The sequence below is a fragment of the Melozone crissalis genome, unplaced genomic scaffold (assembly GCF_028551555.1).
Source record: "Melozone crissalis strain CALT ecotype California unplaced genomic scaffold, PUWL_Pcris_2 ptg000013l_1, whole genome shotgun sequence".
NCBI lineage: Eukaryota > Metazoa > Chordata > Aves > Passeriformes > Passerellidae > Melozone > Melozone crissalis.
The window spans coordinates 23571479-23595395 of record NW_026535791.1 but is presented as its reverse complement, the minus strand read 5'-3'; the positions used below and the strand labels follow the sequence as shown (position 1 = coordinate 23595395).

Here is a 23917-nt window from a genome sequence, read left to right as displayed (position 1 = left end):
ATTTGCTCAAGTGACATTTCAGCCTGGAATGCCAAGGCTTGAAGAATAACAGTGTGGGAACCCCATATATATGTTATGCCTACTGCTGTTTATCTCTGTTTTGAGAAGTAAAATTCCTGTGTAGAGACAACATAGGTGTTTGGAGAGCCTTATGGACATGTTTGAGCTCCCTGTTTTGGGATAGAGGTCATAAAAATCCCAGAGGAGATCTCAGCACATTGGTAAACTGTGCGTGAGTGGGTGCTTAGTTATGATAAATGGGTGCAAGCAGCAGCCCAGCCACCTGCTGGGATTGTGTTCCTCCTGCCTGGGTGTCTCTGCCTGGGTGTTGCTTTGGCATCCTCTGGTTAGGAAGGTAATAAATAGGAAACAAATTTACTCTTTGCATTTTAGCAGTGATTTTGTGGTTATTCTGTCTGCCTGCCTGCCTGTGTTGACTCATGAAACACACTGTGTTATCCTGTCCATTCCCCTGAGCTGAAATCAGCAAGTCCTTTGTTGCACTATTGCATCAATACCTCACAAAATGGCCATGCTTTCCTGCCCTTCACTCATGTCATTGGACACTTGCAATGTCCATATGCACTCTTGCTGTCAAACAAGTCTTACAATAGAAAACAGTGATGGGAATCTATATCGGGTAACATCATGACGCTGAATATCTCACTGATTTAAAACTGTTTCCTAAGTTTAAATTTAATTGTAAATTAGAAAATACATGAGAAAATACGCTATTTAAATGCAAAAATACATCATGTCTTCTCTGCCAGTGTTTGAGAATTTCACAGAATCAGTGTTGGTCTCCAAGGCAGTAAAAATGCAATGGCTTCAGCTGTAACTACAGGAAAGTAATAATACCACAGTAGGGTATGCTGAATAGAGAAAATATTTGTCTCAGTGACAAAAGAGGTGAATCTATGATTGAAAACACTTGGTAATCAGTTAAAAAATAATTCTGGACTATAATTTTACAGTTGATTTTGGTCAACAGAATTAAAAAATTGCAGTTTAAGTTGAGGAATGTTGAGATTATGACTGGAGGAAAACTGGTATGCTATCAATACTAGGAACAAAGAATCAAACTAGGCATTTGACCATTTGAGGAATTTATTTCCGTAATATAAAATAATTTTTGAATTTTTATATTGAAGTAATTCAGGCTTTTTGCAAGCAACATGTAAAATGAGAAAAGAAGTCTAAGTTGTGATGATTAAATGTGGTTGTTTGGGAAGCATTAGAAAGGTGTTCTTTATCTGGAATTATGTACTAATCATATTATTACCTGAGAAGCTTAGTTAATAGAATTTAATTAGTTTTATTTTAATTGTTTCTAGTAACATATAAAGTTATTTTAGTAAATGCCTTTTTAAATGAAAGTTAATGTGAAGTAATTTTTTTTATTATTTTTTTTCTAAACTATGTTAAGTTATATCCATGCAGTAATAATGCTAGAGCGGTTTGAATTGGGTTTTGTACACAGGAGAGAAATAAGCACCTATCCTTTACATGGATGTATTTTTGTTGATAGAGGAAAAAAATTGTCAGATGTACCCAATTGTAACTAAGGCCACAACCAGGTAATACAATTCACTTTATCCTGTATTCATATAATCTTCAGAAGAAGCATATGTATAGAAGTTGATACATGTAGAAATGAGGAAATAAAAGTTGACAGGCCTGGTAGTACAAGTCTATAGCGTAGGAGGTCATATGTTAGGCCGTTTTAAAGCTGCCAATTGAAGATGAGTGAAAGCTCTTTTAATGGCAGTGTTTGAAATAAGTGGTACTAAAGTACAAAAAAGAAAGGGCAGACTGTGGGATCCAAAACTATTATTTAAAGTAATAATGATTCTAATATCCCTGTTGAGTAGTCCATAAAACAGAATGGAGTATGAAAGAGCAATAAGATACCAGAAAGGTGTGTGAAAGGCAAAAATGAAATATGGGAAAGGTGAAACCTGACAAACAGGAAGACCAAATCAAAATCCATGTAGGAAAGGAAGAAAGAGACTGAAAGGACAAAGATGTGAAAAATGTAAAACAGATTCTGGTTTATTATTTCAGCAGTTTTATGAAGCAACACTGTCTCCACTTTTTCAATTTCCATACTGAATTTAATAGTCTATGTGGAAGAGGGGAGAGAAGGGAAATATGGAGTCAATGATAGACTAATTAGGATTTTAGATATCAAATCCAATGAAACTGTGATTAAAAATAAAAGTAAAAAAACCAAAAAACTAGGAAAAACTGGTATTTGACTTATCTTTACAAAAGAAACAATTTTAGTGCCACAGTGAGAGAATTAGGCTTTCAGTATAACTAGGGGAGAACAGCAGTCTTTTCAGGTAAGTGTTCAAAACTGTCCTTTTGATGAACTATATAAAGTGTGTCTAAGCTTCTGGTTTACGTTTTGGCTTAGAAAATATACTGATCTCATTACCCATAGTCAAACACCTATTTGCAACATGATCAGCATGGAAGGAGGCTGACAGGACATGATATTACCTCTTAAAATCCTGTGCAGCTTAGAGTGGAGGCAAGTTACATATATTTTTCCTCCTCCCCTCTTGGAAGAGAGAATCTTGCCAGCTGCATTTTCTGAGTGAAAATGCTATAAAAATAATAATAGCTGATGAGAAGGCCTTAGATTCATTTACCTAGGATATAGGCCTAGGGTGGATAGAATTCACTCTACCCAGAGTGAATGGCCGCAGAAGACCTAAAGAATATCCAATTCTCAGTTTATACAGTGGGTTAGGCTTCAACCTACTGTTCCGAAAAACTAAATATGTAATGTAGATGCATTTTAAAGGTTTATGTCTGAAATTCGAGTGAATACTTGCTTATAATGTGGTTGTTATGAAACTGGTCTGTGCAGGAATTAATATCTAAAAGACTAAGTTCAAAATTTAGAAGTGGAAAGAGAATATATGTAGTTAGGGAGTAACAAGATAAAGACTCTCAGAATATCTCAGATGGTGCTGACAAAGTTGCAAATTGCACTATGGGTTTGCATGAAGGCAAATTTCTATATTTCACAGAGAGAGGGAGCACCCACTGTGCTTCTTAGACCCAGCCTGATTCTCAACTTTCATGCTTTCTGCTCTAGAGTCCAGCTCATGAGTCAGAGGGAAGGGAAAAAATTACTTGGGAAAAATACAGGGGTGCTCTGAACCTTTCAAGTAGTAATGAGAAATACTAATAGAGGGCAAGATTGTGGAGAAACTGAATTATCAGTATTCTTACTACATAGTAAATCTCAGAAGTCAAAAATACATGTATAAATAGAGCTAATAAAAATAATATAAAAATATAGACATATAAATTACTTATTATCAGGCTGATTTTAAATCACTAAATGATAATTTAGAAAATATTTTATCTACTTTTAAAAGTATTCAAGTGTTGACAACTTCATTGATTCAAAATTAGTGAAATTCTTCAGAAGTAATGTTTGTATTTTCAAAAGGAATTATTGTTTATGAAATAATTTTGCATTGTGTGAAATTTTAGAGCATAAATACAACTGCAGTTTTAGAGATCTAAGAATTTGTGTAGGATTCAGCAGCCTAAGTAGGTATATTGTACAATGGAGTAGAGCAACTGTGGTGGCATAATCTGATTTCCATGGGAATAAGAAATGTAGCATGTTTAGAATTAAATTATTTGTGGCTTGGGAGCAGGTCCTGCTTCTCAAGGTACAACAAATACTATTGAGTAGACTGGAAACTGAGAATCTGGTAATGCAAAAATAACTTAGATTCCAGTTGCACTGGCACTTTTAAAAAGAAAGGCAATGGTGTTTTATTGGGTATTTATGCCTGTATGTGTGTATGATTTGAGAGATGTGAAAAATATTGATTCTTGAGAAGCTATTGAAGATAAAAAACTAAACAAAAAAAATACAGTAAATTTTTATGAACACTTCTATTTAAATAAAGCTAGGATAGTGATGAAGTACATAATGTCTTAAAGGGCAAGCAGTAACAATGTAGTATCAATGGAACTAACCAGGTGAGTAATTTCTGGTGAAATTATTCCGTCATAAAGCAGTAAGTTGAAAAAAATAGTATTCTGTATCACAATTCTCTATATAAATATTGACATAAAGCAGATATATTTAATCCCATTGTTCTCCCTTGGTGAAGTAAATAATTTCTGACAATAAATTTGTAAAATTTCAATAGTTTCTTAAAATAAGCCTGCAGTACAATATCAGAAAAAGTATCAGATACTAGTAAACTTAATAGATCCATATTAGCAAAATGAGTATTGGATTGCACTGAAACAAGTGAAGGAGAAACACATAGGTAACACATATTTGATACAATAAATTTATAATGACCAGGTCATTGCAATAAAATGATATCTATTAACGATGCATTTTATGAGATGAATATGGAAACTAATCACCTCTAATTTATTTTATTTTGTTAGGAAATAAAATATTTTGTTAGGAAACAAAACCTTTGAAGAATCAGTGCTACTAACAGATTTTTAAAACAGTTCCACCAGGAAAATGTGGGCTGTAGGATTCATGAGCAGAGTAGATCAGATACCCAGCAAAGTACCAAAATTATTAACTATCTGAGTTTTACCTCTTTCATGAACCATAATATAAGATAGATTATTACTTACTCAACACTGAAAATTTAATGATGAATGATACCCTTATTTAGACCTAGTTTGAAAGATAGTTTTTAAGTCAGTGAGAGCTGAACTTTCATCCACCATTTTAAAACCTTTTGCTATGGAAGTTAAACAGTGGTGTTATTTTAGAAAGTGCTTAAGCCCCAATAAAAACATGTTTGTCTGTGGAGTTACAGTGTGTCAGAAAGCATTCTTGAAGAGTAGATACCATTAAAATAGACTAGGAATATAAATAAAAGCCTTAACACACCCATTCATGGTAGCTGTAAAATAAACTTTAAAAATGTTGAAGATAAAAGGGATCTTTGTTTTTCTTTCTCTGCTATCTTGCATGATAGCTCTTCTTTTTATGTTTCATCATTCCTGGGCTACTGAAGAGCCAAAAAGGGCAAATTTATATTTTTTATTAACATATAACAAAAATAAGTAGTTATTTTTTCTAGGTTTGTTTTTTTTTTTTTTTTTAATTTTACAACATTATGAATACAGATTTTTTTTTGTATGTTTTCTGTATGTAAAAAAAAAAATATTGTGGAGATTAAAAAGTGCAGAGACAGATGCATGAGAATCTGAGGTTCCATTCTGGATGTCAGGGCATATGTGAACCTGTAGACCAGAGACAAAAGGCAGGAAGAAAGAAATGTCAGTAAAAGGAAAAAAAAATGAATTAGCATTGAAACCAACAGATTAGGTCATACCCTATTAATATGATAAAACTGTAATTACTTATGACTAATTAATTTCCCAATATTGTGGAGCAAATATTTATAAATAAAAGAGTTATTGAATTATATAATCATATTTTTGCATAATGTTTGTTACAGTGCCAAACAGCTGGATAAAGGAAACTTTTCCAGATAGTAGTTTCTTAGAGCATGCAGACAACTGAAAATATTACAGCATTTCATGCTATCATTTATATGATACTGACCAAATTCTACTGAGCTGGGCAGTGATAATCCAGATTTCCAGAGCATGAAGCCATACAGTATCATTTTGATATCATTTTGATGCCATATCATACCACATCATATATCATTTTGATATGGCAAAGCTAGGGTCAACTGGGAAAGATTCATGTCCCATAAAAGTTCAACTCGAGATCCTATTGTAAATATCTTATTTTTCCGCAATGGTAAATCTTTCTGGGTACATCAGCACCTCATAAAAGCAATGCTATAGTTATGATGTGTGTTCTCCATCTTTATGGGGTGATTTCTTTGCACAGAAAACCCCACAACCCAAAAAACACAACAAACAAAAATGCCATCTAAACATCGAGGGGAAGAGTTCCACAACAGACTGGTTTAACAGAGCACAGCAATCTTCTGATATAGATGCTTTCTTTACCCCAGAAGCAGTTGTTAAGAGATTAGTTTGAGAATCTTTATTTTAGGCAACATTGACTGGTACTACATGCCTCCATGTAGTGGAAGGATTATTATTTTTTCCATGTGAAATCTCAGGAAAAATGACTGCTTTCACTGTGGGTTGCAATAAGGGCTGAACAATTGAAAGTATTTTCTCTGCAATATTGGTTTGCATATATATTAGATTTATGCTTTGGATTTTTCTCCTAATCATGGGAAACATCAGAGGGAATTTTTCCCTGAGTTATTAAGTACCTTTTCTTTGTATTTTGCACCTTTACTAAGTATTAGATCATGATCCAATTCACTAAAGAGTTACAAATCATAACAGCAACACTCATAATAATTTCTGAGTCATGTTCTCAGGATAATAGTGTAGCAGAATTGAGAACCTAGTGTCTTATCTACAAAACTGAATGTAAACAGAGGGTCAACAGGCAGATCTTTGCTTCTATAAATTTGCATTATATTAGCAAGTAAATGTAATATCTTCTGGCCCAAGAGAGCAGTGATATTGCTATAATTCTTTAAACCATCCTTGATACTTGTGAATTTACATAGGAATAGGTATTTTCAACATTGAGTCACTGAATATTCTCTAAGGAAGGTAGGTCAGGTCCAATTCTCCAATTAATGACACACTAAATTCCAAGATTGGCCTATGGCAGTCCTATATACAGCATCCAAAGAACAGTATTTGTGTTTCTCAGTCAGTTAATATTATGGCTTTGAGAACTAAATACAAGAATTTATTCATCATTTTATTTATGATGTACATTTTAAATCAAATTAGACTTTACTTTCTTTGATATCGCTACTATGGAAGAAATGTGGTTTAAGACTTAAAGAGAGAAAAAATAGAGTAAGAAAAGGCAGCAATATTAATTACAATTAATACAAAATTGTATAAATATGCTTCTGTGGGTATGGGTGAGAAAAGAGTTTGTTAAAAAATGTACTCCTACCTGGACATAAAATAAAAGCACTAAAAAGTATAGAATAAAGTCCCGATGTTATTTGATCAAACTTCACACTTGGATAGCAAACTACTCATTTGTCTTCTCACCTTCAATGTCATGATATATTCTATGTCTGTTATCTTCTTGAAAGGTAATGTCCTTATTTAAAGTGGTTGGATACACGTATATCCTTACCAGTTAAAATTTAACATCTCTGCAAATATCCAAATGCAGAGACTACAGTAAAGCTAGGACCACAGATAATTTTTCTTTGACATTTTGTAGCCAAATATCAGTATGAAACTATATTTACAAGTATTTAATTTTAAGAAATAAAATTTTAAATTTTTTTTCTGTAAAATTAGGTCCATCAGGCAGATAAGGAACTGCAGAATTAAAAATACTATAGGCAATGCTCCTTTATTTTGTAACATTACAGAAAAGCAATTTAAAACCCCATTCCAGTCTTCAAGTATAAATAATTGGAACTGTACAGATTGAGCACCTAATTAGGCATAATAGGGTTTTGTGCTGCATAGCTTTGTGAAGGCAATCAAAAGCAAAATGCCTGCCATTGCAAACTAGACAATTAATTTTTTAGATCTCATTTAGTTTAGAAAGAATACTGCTTGCTTTTATAAATTCCTAGGTCAAAATGCTTAGAAGAATTATTTTCCAGGTACTTTTTTGTTCAGGAAAACATTAAGGTTTCTCTGCACTGTACTTACTGCACTTAACTACTCAAGATATCGCTGAAAATATATCTCCTCTTAAGAAAATAAGTTGCTTCCTTTCTTAAAATGGATGTTCATAGATGGATCAGCTCTGCAACTGTATGAGAACTAGGAAAGCCAAACTATTCAGTGTCAGTTAAATGAAAGTAATCCATCAAAAGATGGGTAGAACAAATTACTCCCTCAGTGCCAGAATTATTATTTCCTACAAATTAAAAAAGTAAGACTTGATTCTTCCAATTTTCTGTTTCTTTGTTCAGATAAATAACTTTTGTTATTTAATGTAATTCTCTTACAGTAAAATACTCCCTTTCTGAATGTTTTATTACTTTTGTCAGAAAACAACAAAGCACTAGTATCATGTGAAAAATTAAATCCAAGAGGATTTTTTCTTTTCTTGTGGCTTAAATTGGTTTAGCCAAATTGTTGAAGACGACATACAGGAGGAAAATGTATGAGGGCATTCTGTCCTTTCTCTTCTCTTAGCAAAGTCTCCTGAAAGAGCCAACAGCATTATTCTTCTGTGCAATTTGCTTAATGACAAATAAGAGTTCAAGTGTCAGCTGGAAATAGTTATTTTCTCATTTAAAAACAGGAAAATCCCATTCCTGTAGATATTTTTCAATATCTACATTCTGAGTGTAAATATAGGTGGATGTATATTATTTTGTGGACAGAGATGACAGAAAACAAAATTATGTACTCTGACATCAGTATACTAGGTTATACAATGAGCATGAAAACCTGTCTCATGAAGTTGAAATGAACTCTGATCTTCTAACACACTGTTCAGTATCTTGACTACAAAAAGATGAAAAATCTTATCTCAAGAGACCAAGCAGAAATTGGCTGCACCATTTAAAAAAAATAAAAGGTATATAGAGTTCAGTACCTTTGCTCTTTAAGGAGGAGGAATTCTACAGTGTGGTAATAGTATTGGAACCCTGACATTTCAACACAGACTACTTACAATGAATTTAATTTTTTTCTTCTATTAAAACAAATGACCCGAAACATTCAGCAAGGAGAATAGTCTTACTTCATCAGTTTTACTGGAAAATATTTTGCCTTGTGATCTTGGGGAATGTGTCCCTTAAGATTTTGATTGTGCTGCTGCCATCAGCTGTTATCATGGAGTGTTCAGTAATTTCAGTCAGAGAAGAGGTGCACTGCAATCCATCCTGCATAAGGAGGCTACAAGGAATACCTTTGGGAATACCTTTTAGTCCATATGTGTGATATAAAAATCACAGACATTCTGTCATCTAAGCTTAGAATGAATCCAAATGCTTGAATTCAATGCTTGAATATTGAATTTTTCATATAAGACACAGTCCCTCTAATATAAAATATGTATTTATATACTTACTTGGGCAAGATGATTACTTTATCATTACTACTCATTAGAATATTTTGAAACATTTGATTCAAGCACTGCCTAATGGGGAAAGTAAATACTTCTGTGTAGCTTAGAACACTGCCAGCCTGGCTTCTTAGAAAATATAAGAATCAAATGTGGGGTTTCATATATAGGTTGGTCTAAACACAGGCAACAGAGATGCAACCCAGCAGATGCAACTGATTGTGCAGCAGCTTCCACAAAAGGACACCAGAAACTACTGAGGGAGGTATATTGGTTTCTGCAATGGGTAAAAAATCAGTAGGATCTGTGCATCTCACAGGGTTTTATCTGCATTGTATAAACTCAGAAAAGCCATGATGAGAAGAACAGAGAAGCCATTGAAGACTATTTTCTGTATAAAGTGCAGTCACTCAATGTTACTTTTCTCTCTTTGCAAAAGAAATGCAAAGAGAAAGTAACATTACATTAATGCAATGAACTTATCTTTTTTCATTGTCATTAAAAAAAAATAAAGCTCCATGAAAATGCAGGAAGAATGGTATTTTGATTAAGAGGAAATCAAATTTCCTACAAAAAGTGAATTAAATAATTGCAATGGCTTAATTTCCAGCAGGAAATAGATGAGAATAAAACTCAAATATGAAGGACTTGAAATAAAAAAAATTAAATACTGAATGAGATAAAAAGAGTAATTGAGGAAAACACTTTCTATCCTAGTGAAAGTGCAAATAAGTTATCTCAGGAAACAAAAGCTGGAAATTTCAAAACTGAAGAGATGTGATTTTTATGTGCATCATAGATTCCTTGTGAAATTCACTTCATAATAATATAACACTGCTTATGTGTGAAAGTGAGAGGGTTTGTGTTTTTGTCCAGACACCAATTATGTGTACATGTATGTGTATAAAAACATTTACCCCTCTGAACTTCCTTTGAATATGATTCATTTTTTATGCCAAAAAGAACTTGATTTTCTATTTAACTTTGCATTTAATGAAGAGTACATAGATGAAAAAGCTAAGGGAAACCATGTTTTTTAAAGCAAGCCATAGTAAATATTTTTTTTTACAATGTAAACCTCATTGTTCAGGATTTAAAAATATTTAAAATATTAGATACTAGAGTAAATAAAAATCATGTCCAAACTACATATTTTAGCATATAATCCCATAATTTTTATGCGACCACTGACACATCTTCCCACATACTGGTTATGTTCTGAGATTAAATATTGAGCTATATGAATCATTACTTCAGATTAATATCCACTTTAATATTCTGGAGAAATTATAACTGGAGCATGTGATTGAAAAGAAAGAATTTCTAGGCAAGGCAATGAAAACAATTGGAGAATGAGTTCTATAGATAAAGAAAAGGTTTAGCTTTCATTTGGAGGAACACTTTTCTAAGGGTTAGTAGGCTTTTTTAAATTATTTTCTTTTTTAAGTTAAAAAATATTGACAAACAAAAATCAATATCCAAAGTGCAGGAACATTTTCTGTGAACACTGACATGAAACATATTCACATTGATAAATATAGTTTTAAAGTAAAATAAGCTTTTAATGAATTAACTTTCTGAAATAAGACAAAACATTCCTACATAGAAAGTGGAGACTTCACATGGTTGAAAATTAAAGATAGACTTTCCTGCAAGACAAAAAACAAAGCCATTCTCTGCAACTTTAATGATTTCTTGTTTTCTGACTTTTTGATGAGTTCAAATTGTGTGAAATGGAGTGAGGATAAAAAAGACATTGACTTAGAAACAAGACTGGATTTAGCCTGAGATTTTTCAGAGCAATGTTCATTTGGGATCATGGATTCATAGAATGGAATTACTGAGTCCACTGTCTTGTAACAAATGGTGCTTAGCTATAACTTATCTTCTAGAGCCTTCGAAGCTTAACTGAAGAGACCGTGAGATAGAGAATTCATCAATTCCTTTGACTGGGTGATTCAAACTGTTCACAGTTAAAAAATTGTTTCTTATTGATTTATGTTCAACTTCAGTTTTCACACGTTACATTTTTTTTTTTCAGTAGATAAAAGAATACTCATATGTTTGATAAATTATTATAATATATCCAACATTATTTTTCTGTGAAGGTGTGTGGCTATTTATTTTTCTTTTTTGATAGAATGAAACTGAGGAAGCAGCTTAAATTTCTCAGTCTAATTACTTGCTCAAGCCTTCAAATGTCTTTTTTGATTCTGTGCCAGTCCATCAATCTTCCTGCTACTGAAGAATTGTTCATTTTCTTCTATGTGATTGACAAAAATGGTGCAAAAACAGACTTCAACTCCTCTAGAAGCAATTCCATTCAGTGAAATCCCCCTTAGGTTGACAATAATCAGAGATCTACCAGGTATCCAATCCCTACTTTATTGTGTGCTTTACTGCTATTCTAAAGAGCTAATTCATGATCAGAATGTTATGAGAAACCAAAGGGAATAGAGAAAGCTAAGAGGATCATATCATTGACAGGTTATTCTCTGAAGCAAACACTCCTCTCAAGAAATGAAATTAGGTTTGTTTGACAAGACCTGTTTTTCATAGAGCCATGTGGAGTGGCATTAATTTTATTCCTGTCTGTTGATTCTTAATTAATCAAATCTCAAATTGGTATTTCCATTTTCATTTTTAATATAAAAGTTCATTTGTTGGTTGTGTTTTGGAAAACATTTTTATTATTTACTACTGACAGAGGAAACACACTTTTACCTTCTCTCACTTTCTCCTTCATTTTAGGAGTTACAGTGCTTGAAGGGCCTATTTATGCGGTGGGAGGACATGATGGTTGGAGTTATTTGAACACAGTTGAGAGGTGGGACCCTCAAAGTCAGCAGTGGACATTTGTGGCAAGTATGTCAATTGCCAGAAGCACTGTTGGAGTAGCAGCATTAAATGGCAAGTGAGTAGGGTGTGCTTACACAATTGAAACACTTCTTTTGAAAACCAATGAAGCTTAATTGTCATTGCTTTTCCTCATTAAGTTGCGGTGGCATTGAATTGTTCCAAAGAAGATCAAATGGTCAAAGTTGCTTTAATAGCCCTCTTACTCTGAAAGAAACTGGTTTCAGTGGTGCACAAGCCATGCAGCAGACTAGCAGAAGCAACATCCAGAGAGAAAACCCTGGAACAATTGATCTAAAGTCATGAAGAGCAGCATATGATTATGCATATATATTCCAGCTTTGTTTCTCTTGCACAGCTGACCATATATTTAATGCTTCCCAGTTAAAAGGTACTCAATTGAATTTCTCATGACTTATATAAAACACTTTTAAATTAAAAAAGATGTTATTTGTGTCCAAACAAGGTAGGATGGACACCAGTGAAAACTGAAAAGTAGTGGTCTCCCTGCAACAAGTAGAAATATGCCATTGATTTTTATTCTTTTTATCTGAGTACCCATCTTTAAAAAATATCCAATATGCCAAGAACTGCAACTTGAAAACCTGTTTAAGAACCTTTCAAATTCCCAGTGCTATTCTTGCTACATTGCCTTTCCATACAACTGACATGTGCTGCATTCCTTAGGATAGTGGAAATGGATATCTCATTGAGAAACACAATGTTGGGTTTAACATTCAGCAAAAGAAAAAAGTTTTTCCATTTTAATATGGAAGTTTTGAGGAGTTTTTTTTTTTGGTTATTCATTATGTTTTCTTTCTTCAGCAGTGAATTAAATAGGAAATAAATGAAATGCATTAGATGCTTGTTGAAGTGAGAGTGCTACAAACTATTCTGCATGTGTATCTCTCACACTGCTTTGGGCACTTTACATAAAATGGATACTGGATGCTAAATATTTCAAATGGGAGTTTCTTAAAAGACTTGAAAAAGTATAGCCCCTTCTTGTGTTCTCACACTAAAACACAAAAGATTGTGTTTTAATGTGAGAAACTATTCCATTTGTGATTTTCCATCACCCTATAGTTGGCTGAATTTGTTTTCCATTTAAATTAATCTTAAGCAGAAAAATGAAAGTTGTATTTTTCTATTGGCTTATGATGGAAATAAATAAAAAACTTCAAGCTTTCATATTCTGATCTCATCAGGCTCTGAGTGAGGAGATTGATTTGTAAGTAACCTCTTATTAGTTCCTGATGTATTGAAGTGTTTCAGATGCTCACTTATGTAGACCATGCAAGTAAATTATCAATTATTTTGCTGCTCTAACAAATTGAAAGCAATACTATCTAAATTCAGCAAAACAGGATGCACAGAAATGAATGCTTTTTCACTGAAATACATTTTTAAATTTAAACTGAAATTGTTATATCAACATCTTTCCTAAAATAGGAAAAGGATTGTGTCAACATGTACATCATAAACTAATTTGAAATATATTTAACTATTGAAGCAATAAAATCCTACTGAATTTCTCAGCAATTTAGAGATAAATATCTGAAGTTTGGGATTTTTTTAAATTTTAAACTTAGCCCATTTGCCAGGGCTCTTTTCTATACTCATGTTGCCTTATTACATTTAGAAGTTGCAGTGCTATTTCACCAAGGAGGGCTTAATGGAGTATCTTCCCCTCCCCACACAAAGGTCACCTGGTTTATACCTCCAGATTTCCCAGAGTAATAGGATGTAATAGTTACTATTCTTCAGTGAGGAACACAGGCAACATTCATTTTCTTAAATGTCTTAGTTGTAAGGAGAGCTAGAACAACTAATAAAAGATAAAGGTGTTTTTTGAGATAAAAGAAAGACACATGACAAATTTACTTACCAGAATTTCAACAGAGCAATTTATCTGGCGCTACATATGAAATAAATACTTAAGATGAAAAAAAGGTGAGTAGTAGAGGGATTTGAAGAAGAAAAGGACTCTATTCAATAACTAGGATGTCACAGTAATCCCTGGAATTCTTTACAGATCTGTCCTGGGTTAAAAGAGTATAACAGCAGGAGCAAGCTAGTTACATTACTAAACCAAGTGGCACCAAAGGGAATAATATCATATGGTTCACGTTGGCCACATGAATACACGATGGCCAAATGGCCAAATTCATGTTGGCCACGCTAATTTGGATGATCTTAAGAAGCAACACAAATAGTATATGTAGTAGTTTATGTGTGAATTAACAAGTCTTGTGTTTGAAGAAAATTAATGTTAAGAAGTAAAAGAAGAGGTGAAAGAAGCTTTGTATGTTGTTAGCACAGAAAAAGAACAGAAGAAGAAATCTGGGGAATAAAAGGAAATGCTACTGAAGAATGTATAAAGTTTTATTAATATTGGATATATGTTGTGTTAGTGTGTGGAATTCTGGTCATCCATATCAACGGCAGTTCAAGTGAAATTGCAAAGGCTATATAATGTATACCATGACTATCAAGAATGCATGCCATACAAAAGAAAAGCAGCAGAACTGATACAGCTGGCAAAGAAACATGCACAAAATAGCTGCAATTCAGCTGGGAAAATAGAGATGAAATAAAAGTAATATGGAGACAATAAGATCGTGTCCACAAACCTCTCATCAGGTTCTAAACACCTGTTCATTGGTTCATAAAAAGCGTAATGTTATGTGGCTTTATCTAACAACAAAGACTAGAATCTGAGAATTTTCCTTTTCAGTGATATTTTTGCTTTCCCAAGTCAACAATAGGTTCCAGGAGCCATAACAATGTTTGCTGAGGCTTTGGAGACTCCATCTCTTACATCTTCACTTGTTTCCCATAGTCAAACAGTAACACAAGAGTGGAGTGTGTTATCCTTCCTATATATAAAAATTACTTTTAACTGGATGTCTTTATCAGTTTTTAACATATTTTGTTAAATATAGGTGTTGTAGGACTTGCCATGACTGTAGAATTTCCTGGGATGAAATATGGTCAGTAATTCCTTCTGATATGGAAACAGCATCCTCCCTTCTGCCTTGTTACTGTTAACAACCCTGTTGCAGATGCTGGAAGAGAAAGAGGGCATGAACTTCCTCAGATCAGCAATAGATATGGCTGTTAAAATACTAAATGTGGGATGGAGATCTACACTTTGAAAAAAAACTGGTAGAGGATGGTGCTTTTTGTATGCAGGCAGTGAGTTAAAAGCTGGGATGACTTATTTGAATCTTCTTTGGGGCTCACATAAGTGGTGTGTAAGTAGTGTACAACTTATTCTATATAAGATCAGCATTCTACAGTTGTCAGCAGATAGTGCTGAAGCAAAAGAACTTCTCTTCAGTATGGGTTAGAAGCACCAAGGAACAAAAAGTGTGAAAAGGTATATATTTGCCAGAAACTTTTTGAAATTATCACTTAACTATTTCAAGGTTTTATTAATTTCTTGATTTTAAACTCAAGAAGAACAAAAATCCAGTCAACACCTTCAAGCCAACAAATACTAATCCTTTCATTAACTTAAAATGTAAATGCTTCCAAATGTATAGCTAATACCATAGCTATTTATTATCCTACTATTAGAAATTCTCATACATGAACTGCTCATTCCCTAAGAACACTAAACCTTTCCACTACTTTAATTTCAGAATATATTTTATGCTAATGGTGTAGTGCTAAGTGAAAATGAAATTTAGTTTACACACTTTCATCAGGAATACGTACTCCTCAAAGACATTCTCTGTATCATACAGATTTACGTTATTCTAAACATTTTTATATCACTACCATAACTGAAGTTTTTCTATATTGCTCTATTATATGTCCACAAAGACTGCATTACAAAAAATATTCCTTAGCTTCTACTGGTATATTCAAATTTATCAACATGTTTTGAAACAACTGTACCTTTCTGCCATGAAAGTCTGGCCCTTTAGTCTTGATCCCTTTAGTGAATATCAGTAAATCTGTGTTACAAAAGCATAAAATGCTCAGCTGTTGATAAGATCCACAGGCTGACTTTGAATGGTAGAACATCACAGCAGTGCCAAAAATCATGACTTTGACACACACTGGCAAGCCGCTCAAAGTCATGTTAACACCTTGTGGAGTCAAGGAAAAGGAGTCCTGCCCTTTATTGATTGCCACATCCTCAAATATGTTCTATAGCGAACTTGATATCTCCCCCTGCTGCTGTGGTTCTTATTCAATACCACAGAACACCGTTGGTATATAATTGATGACAAAAAGCAAGGAATTGTTTAATCTTAACTTTTAAAAATACAACTGTGCAAGTATTCTTTTAAATAATATTTTATTTTTATTTGAGGAAAAGAAAACTTTTTTAGGTGTTTGTTGTCTCTGAAGGAAAGTAAAGGAGCAAGGAGAAATGCTGCAAGAAAATACTATTCCCCAGCAATATCCATCTGACTGCTTACCATTTGGTGTCACAGGCAAAATAGGCTTGACTTGGGGAAAATTAATGCAATTCATTAGTAATAAAAATAGATTCTGGCTTGTGAGAAGCAACCCCAAATTTTAAATTGCCACCTTTCTTCCCCTCCCTTTCCCAGGCTCAGTTTATGTCTTGCGTAGCATTGTAGCCCCACCCCTGACTGGTGCAGGGGGATGGAAATGGGGGTTGTGGTCAGACCATAATTCTCAGACCCTTCTCTCTGCCCTCCTTCCTCACACATTTCCCTTGCTCCACCATGGGCTCTCCATGGGCTGCAGTCCTTTGGGAGATAACCTCCTACTCCAGTGTGGTGTCCTCCACTGTGCCTGCGACTGGTGATCATCTTCAGCAGGAAAATGCAATGCCAAGACTACAGGCAAGATGCATAAGCTGACCCAGAGATATTTTCCTTTACAGGAACAAACCCCTGAGCATAGATCCTCTTAATCAAATCCAACAGGTTTAAAATTTGAGTTATTTGGCAAGCCTCATCTCTCTCAATCAATTATGTTGGAAAAAAGTCCTTTTTCCTGTTTGCCTGAGACACTGATTTTTTTTCATATTATTGTTGAAAGACAGTCCAACATAAACGACACAACCAGAAAAGTGGGGTTTTTTAAGTAATTATTTATTATCAATTGTTAATGTCAAATTTTATCATTTATTTAACTGCAACAGAATTTAAAACGGCTTCTACATCCTATTAATTCTGCTTAAGTACTGATAGAATAGACTAATTTTTATTTTTTAAAAATGAATTTGTGTATACATATTTATTATTTTTTCCCTTTATATTCATGCAAATTAATGTGTTGCATTTTCAATTTTACTAGTTAGGTAGAGAGACTTTAATAACTATGTAGCTTTGGGATTTTTTTAATAGTTATTTATCTATTTATATTCAGTTACATTCATTCAGTTCCACCACTTTTGCAATAATTGGATTCATTTAGTAATGGATTGTCATAAATTGGATTATTGTTTTGGCAGTGTTTTCCCAGCTATTCTCTGTTTCATTTTGAAAGAGAAACACAAAGCTGCCCAATAGAGATGTTGGCATATGCACAGTGGAATGTTTTGTCTTCAGGCCATTTAATGAGAAAAACTGGAAAGAAACTTGTGTTATTTAGATCAATATTATGTCTGCTGTAAATAGCAGTTCCTTTAGTTTAACATGTTCCTTGAAATTATTATGCACTATTACAAAGTAACTATCAGAAAGTTTAGCCTGATGAACCTTAATTTTAAAGAAAAGTAGCAAAATTCAAACCAAATTAGTGTGAGCACAAGAAAGGTTCTCAAAATCATCTTATAGGTAGTCACTCACCAGGACTATAATTGCTTTGAACTGACCTTGGAGAGACGAAGGTTAATAATTCCACAAAGTCCTTAAGAGTAGTTCAGTGTTGGGCATGAGAGAATTAGGAATGTATTACATTCATATAACCACCTACGAAACTTGATTGTATGGCTGATTACAGCCTCCTCCAGGAGTTCTGCTCCTTTGGCTTTCATGCATCATATAATAAACTATCTGTGGCATTTTCTCTTAGCAGAATCATTAAGGCTTATTACTAATTCAGTGCCCTGGTCTGATCTTTTGTGCTTTTGCACACAAATTCATATTTTCTACATGGGGGTCTCATGCAGCTCAGTGACTCTACCATTTAATTCAAAGTGCATTATAGTCTCTCTTTCTCAAGCAATATTTAACTTGTTATTTTGCATCCAGCCTGTAAAGAGAGAGACTCTGCACAGGTCTACTTTTCTTTCTGTGGGGCTAGGCTAGCCTTAAAAAGATACAAACTAAGTAAATTTATATCACTCTTATAAGGGAAAAGCGAAATCATGAAGCTTTACTGAAATCATACATCTTTTAATCTAAAGCCAATATTTTTTCTACAGTCCAAGGCAGATGCATATGCAGCTAGGACGCCTTCCTCTTCAGAAACTAAGGCATTGGTAGGAGACACAACATTGCTTATTTGCAGAGCAGGAACTTGATGAGCCTATTTTCTCTGGCTATGCTGTGGCCAGGATCCCAGATGCTTAGACCACATTTCTATTTTGAATGTTTACTGCTCATCCACCTCTTTTAGATGCCCTTCTCTTCATCCATTACCAGCACAGCAAAATTTTCAGACTAGCTGGAATGACTGTAATTTGTGATTCGGTCTGTCATTCATGTGTTATAATAAGAAAACATTTGTCTCTACTACATAATTTCTTTTTTTTTTTTTTTTGTTCTGTAAGTTTTGTAATGAATTCTACACAAATATGCATATGACCAAGTATGGTATGGATTAATTTGGACATATATGTTGTTATGTTACTGTGAAAGTTCCATACCTTCTTGGTGATTTCTCATAGGCATCTCCTTACATCACTACCTTCTTCTTCTTCATAGTACAGCCAACAAACTCCAGCTCTCTCCTCACCCACCTAACCCACTCTTTTACATCACTCATCCTTATTAGACACAGCTGTGGCCTGTTAAGAGCAGGCCTGTTCCTAATCTTTGGTGATTAGTGCAGCTGCAACTTTTCAGTGGTGAGACTAGACTACCTTCTGCACTGTCTTTATTCTCTTCCATTCTATCCCCCCACACATGCACGGGTACTTCAGGCCAGACAGACATAGCGAGTTAACTTAGTCCTAATACATGGCAGAAAAAGGCAGTGGTGTCACTCCATCTAATATAAGCTTTTAAATCTAATATATGCACCAGTCTAGACCGTAGGAAGCAGTGTGGGTAATGCCTAGGAAAATCCACTGCCTATTTTTCAAATGCGCAGCTTCCCCAGTTAAGCACAGATTTTTTTTAAAACCGGTGAGCAATGACTGTTTTCTTTCTTGTGGTCAAGACTGCAAAAAGTATTAATATCATATATTGTTTATTATGACTAAAGTCTAGCTTTTCATTATTATCTGTAGCAGGAGATGGAGTATGAGAATCCGAGCCTGTCTCACATGGTTCTTGGTGCCTGTGTGATGGGACAGGAAGGAAGCCCTTGAGCAGTGCAGTTGGAGCAGTCCAGAGATCCTCCCACACCAGATGTAGGCTTCAACTTAGACTGCACACACAGACCTGTGTACATATGTTATTCCTGCGTGTTATAATGTGTATTCACATACTTCCTTATTTCCACATGTGTGTCATCTGGAAGGATATTTAAATATACACATCTGACTGAAATTAAAGCAAGCTAAATATTAATTCAATGCTCAACTAAACATCTTTATGGGCAACAGGCATTACAACAGCTGACAAATACCTACTATTCTCAGCAGAATAGAATGCAAAGCCATCTCCACTCTTAACTTCCTATTTTTCCAATTTGAAACTTGATTAACTTCTTAATAGCTAATATTTGGGTAAGATGAAATTCCTTTTGACTCGGTAGACTAGCTTCAGATAAATCTTGCATTATTGGCTGAGTTTGTTGAACAGAGAAGGGTTTGTTCATTGTGAAGATCACAAGCTAAATGACCTAAGACTTTTTTGCAAGTCAGCCATAAAATTGCAATGCATGGATAATTTTCATACCTCAGCAAAGATAGGGAACTGCTCAAAATTATTAAATAAAGGAACTATTTATATGCTTTAATTGTATTTTTAAGGCTGAAGTAACACTTCAAAATTTCATGCCAAACTAACAAGACAAGAAAGTATGACCAAAACTACTACATTTCCCATCACTGCCATTTTTTTCTCATTGCTTTTGTTGCTTGAGGTTTTCTTTGCTCTTATGCCTTATTGGTGATTCACTTATTCTTTTACTAATCCATTCAAACTAAGAAAAAATATCTTGATTGGCAGACATAGTTATTGTCATGTAAGGAGAAAAGAAAATGTTTTAAAGTGCATGCTTTCTGCCCACAATATTGTCACTAACTACAAGCAAATCAGTATATTAAGTGTGATGCAGATATTTTGCATGCTGCTAAATTACAGCAGCGCTGTTTATTGTCAAAAAAATTCATGCTGTCACATGTCTGCTTTCATCTACATCATCTACCTAGCCAGACAGTATCTCAAATTTGCCTTAGGAAATTATTAGCTATTATTAATGAACTTTGTGAAATTCTTTTGCAATGGGAAGAATAACAAACATACTTCAAAGACTAGCGGACCAGTCACCAGCCTTAGAATCTTTTTGGTTGAAAATTTTTTCTCTGTTCTTACTATGTTTTACTCTAAATGTACTTTGGCCTATAAATAGTTTTATAACTTAATTTGAATCCTGAGAGGTTATTTCATGTTCTTTTATTACAGTTTTTATGCTGCTGCTGTATTATAAATATGATGTTTGTTAACTTCTGGTTTAAATCAAACTCTTTTTTTTATTCTGAATCCCACTATAGGAAAAATGAGACACATATCGGAATTATTCTTCCTCAACTGTGCAAACTACAAAAAAAAGTGTAGATATTTTAAAATATTTTAGTCAAAATCATTAAATAAATGGATACTGAGACAAAAAAATGGAACAACTGGATTCACTAAAAATTCTTATTTTTTGAAAGATTCACTGTGTGTCTTAATAATAAAGTAAATAAAGGTCCTCATGCACATGCTATAGTAAATGATGAATTTACAAAGACTATTTTGCCATACCTACTTTATAGCCTGATAAAGTCAAGAATGTTCTTTAATGGGTGGAATCTGCATTAAGTCCATGGTCTTGCATAAAGAATGTAGACCATATAATTCTGATCACAGTTAAAATTGCTTGAAACAAGTTCTTTCTATTAGGAAACTAAAATTGCCAGTGCAGGAAGTCAAACTTTTTCATAACAATATTATCCATGCAAAGGGTGTTTTTCTCTCAATATTTTATGTCACAGAATCATAGAAGGCCTTGGGTTGGAAGGGACCTCAAAGATCATCAAGTTACAAATCCCCTTTCATGGGCAGAAACACCAGCCCTTAGATCAAGTTCTCAGGGCCCCCATCTAACTTAGTAGTAATTACTGCTACTACTACTACTAAGTAGGAGTTCAATTCCAGGAACTTACTCTATAACTATATATTTTTCCATTTTTGGGGGATGAAATTCTACTTTTGATTTACTTCCCTACTGCATTACAAATGCATGAAATAACCTTCCAAATTTACAAACAGAAATAAGACTTCATTAATGCTTTCCATTCACAAAATTATTGTATTTTCAACTTTTGCCAGTGAGCCACATTGGCTTAATCAAGGCAGCATGGATAAATATCTCTCTCTAGGCCAGGTAGGGACTGATTCAGCAACACAGTAGTCCAGCACCGATGTAAATTATTTGTGACCCTCAGTCCTACAAAGGAGATGTCTTTTGTGCCAGAGTAATTCTCTGCTGCTCTTTCAGACACACTGAAAGGCCAGAAAAGGGTACAAAAGGGTCTAAGCAAAAGACTGGATAAGGTCTTTGATATTCAGAGTGAAAGAATGTAGAAAGGGAAAACCTTATTAAGAAATGCAGAAAGGGCATGATTCAACTGGTTTCACAAGCCATACCCACCTCACATCAAAGGTAATCTGGTCTTTTGAGGTTGGCTTGTCAAACTGAATTTAAAACTGTCTTTTCTGAGTAGTTATCAAAGGTTTGTAGTGACAGAACTGAGATAAATGCTTTTGATCCAGCTGGTCAGGATTTCTCCTAATGTTTCCTTGCTTTGAAACCTCTACTTCATTTTTCTAGCCAATTATACATATGGTTATATATATACAAATGTTCAGGAATCTCTCTCCATCTTAGTAAAAGAAGTGACAAAACCCTGAAAAGACAGAAGAGGCTGAGCTTGGCCTAATTTCATATCTATGCACAGTGTCTGTATCAGCTGAAATGTAGACTATTTAGGAATAGAAATCTATACTATCTCCACAGGCAGAACTTTCACTGTGAAGATAAAAATGATCAGTACTGGATGCTTTCTTTTCCTTTCTGGTCTTGCTCTCTAAGGAGGGATATATGATTATTATTTTTATAATCATTCTAGTTTTGATGGGATATACCATGAAGAGTAATTCAGTTAATTCAGAGAAATACATTATATTTTTCCCTATAGAAATTATATTACAAATTTTTGACAAGCTGGACAAATCTGAAAAAATTGTTTAATTTTTAAGTCATCTAATAAAATAACATCCTAAGCTCTAAAAGGGGAAGCAAGACTACTAAATAGCTTTAATTATAAGTATTTCAAAAGTTTCAGATTCCTGTTTCAGTATCCTGAATATTCAGTGCTTGTTGCAGAGCTTTTCTCCAATCATTTTGGGCCTTTGTGAATACAGATTTGGAAATTTGACTGAAGACTGGAAGCAATTTCTGAACGAATTGCTCAAGCTCAGCCACAACCAGAGCTTTAAACAGTTACTTCATTTCCAACTTTTTCTTGTCTGAACTATTTTTATGTTACCTTTGTGAAATTAAAAAAAAAAATAATAAATTAATGATTCCTTAGAGAAAAAAATAGAAACATAATCAAACTCTAAAATGTTAATTCCAAAATATGATTTTAAAATGAATTTTGTTCTGAATAGCTGAGAGCATTTTAGCGACAGACTAGGTGGTCCCAATCACTTTTATCAGTTACTTATGAACAGCATTTGCTGTCTTTTTACCAGAAAGATATTCTTGAGTCTTTCAAGAATGCCTTCAGCTATATTTTATTTGCTGACTTAATTGGAATAGAGGAATGAGAGAGTGTATTTTACTTTCAGTGTGCAAATATCAGCTTATTGATTTATTTCAGTTGAAAGATGATGGAATAAATAGGAACTTTTCATGCCAGAAGAAATATCAAATTGGTGGAGATTTTGACTAGAGGTACACAAGATTATTTGCACTCAAGTCTGCAGAAGTGTTGGTTCTTGGCATTTTTTAAATGGTGTTCAGTGTTTATGTGTCCAAATATCTGCTTGGAAATACATTTGACAATCTCAGAAATCTTAATCCTGGTTTATAGTTTTGGGGATCAATTCACTTACTGACATGTAGTTGTCTACTGGCTTCAGGGTGCCAGCAGTCATGGTTTTTTCTGCTGGGTTTTGTACTGTACTATTTTCCATATCTCTCAGCCTGGATGGAATGTCAACATAACTTAAATGTCACAAAAAATGTTTCAACACTGTCTATGGGAAGCTGAACCGAGTCACATCTTTGAAAATAAAGATAAGATCCTTGCAGACACCTATATGTAAATGTTTATATTTACATTTATATTAATGTAAATGTTTTTGCTCACATATTTAAATATTTTTCGTGCTGTTCTTTAGGCTCAGATGACTACTCTGAGTGTAACAGCAAGTTGGACACTGTAGACATCCACAGATTAACAGAGTTGGATGCTTTAATGTTGATTTCATCTGTAGATATCTGATAATCATAGATAAAGTTAAATATGTTAGGTCTGAATCCAAAGAAAAAAAAAGTATATTTGCTTTATTATCTCTCACAGAGGAGTATGGATTCTCCTGGGTGCTTTAGTCAGAGCACAGGTATTGTCTGTCAGGCACTACCAAAATGTTCTTAGGCTTCAGTGAC

At 33.8% G+C, this 23917-nt stretch overlaps 1 protein-coding gene across 2 annotated transcripts in view; it reads left to right on the top strand.

Annotated features, from left to right (window-relative positions):
• KLHL1 (kelch like family member 1) overlaps positions 1-23917 on the top strand; it is a 187689-nt gene that overhangs the window by 155855 nt on the left and 7917 nt on the right. For both annotated transcript variants that reach the window (XM_054271674.1, XM_054271673.1), the window contains one exon: positions 11828-11990. In XM_054271674.1, the coding sequence (XP_054127649.1) occupies positions 11828-11990 (163 nt within the window). The remainder of the gene's footprint in view (positions 1-11827; positions 11991-23917) is intronic.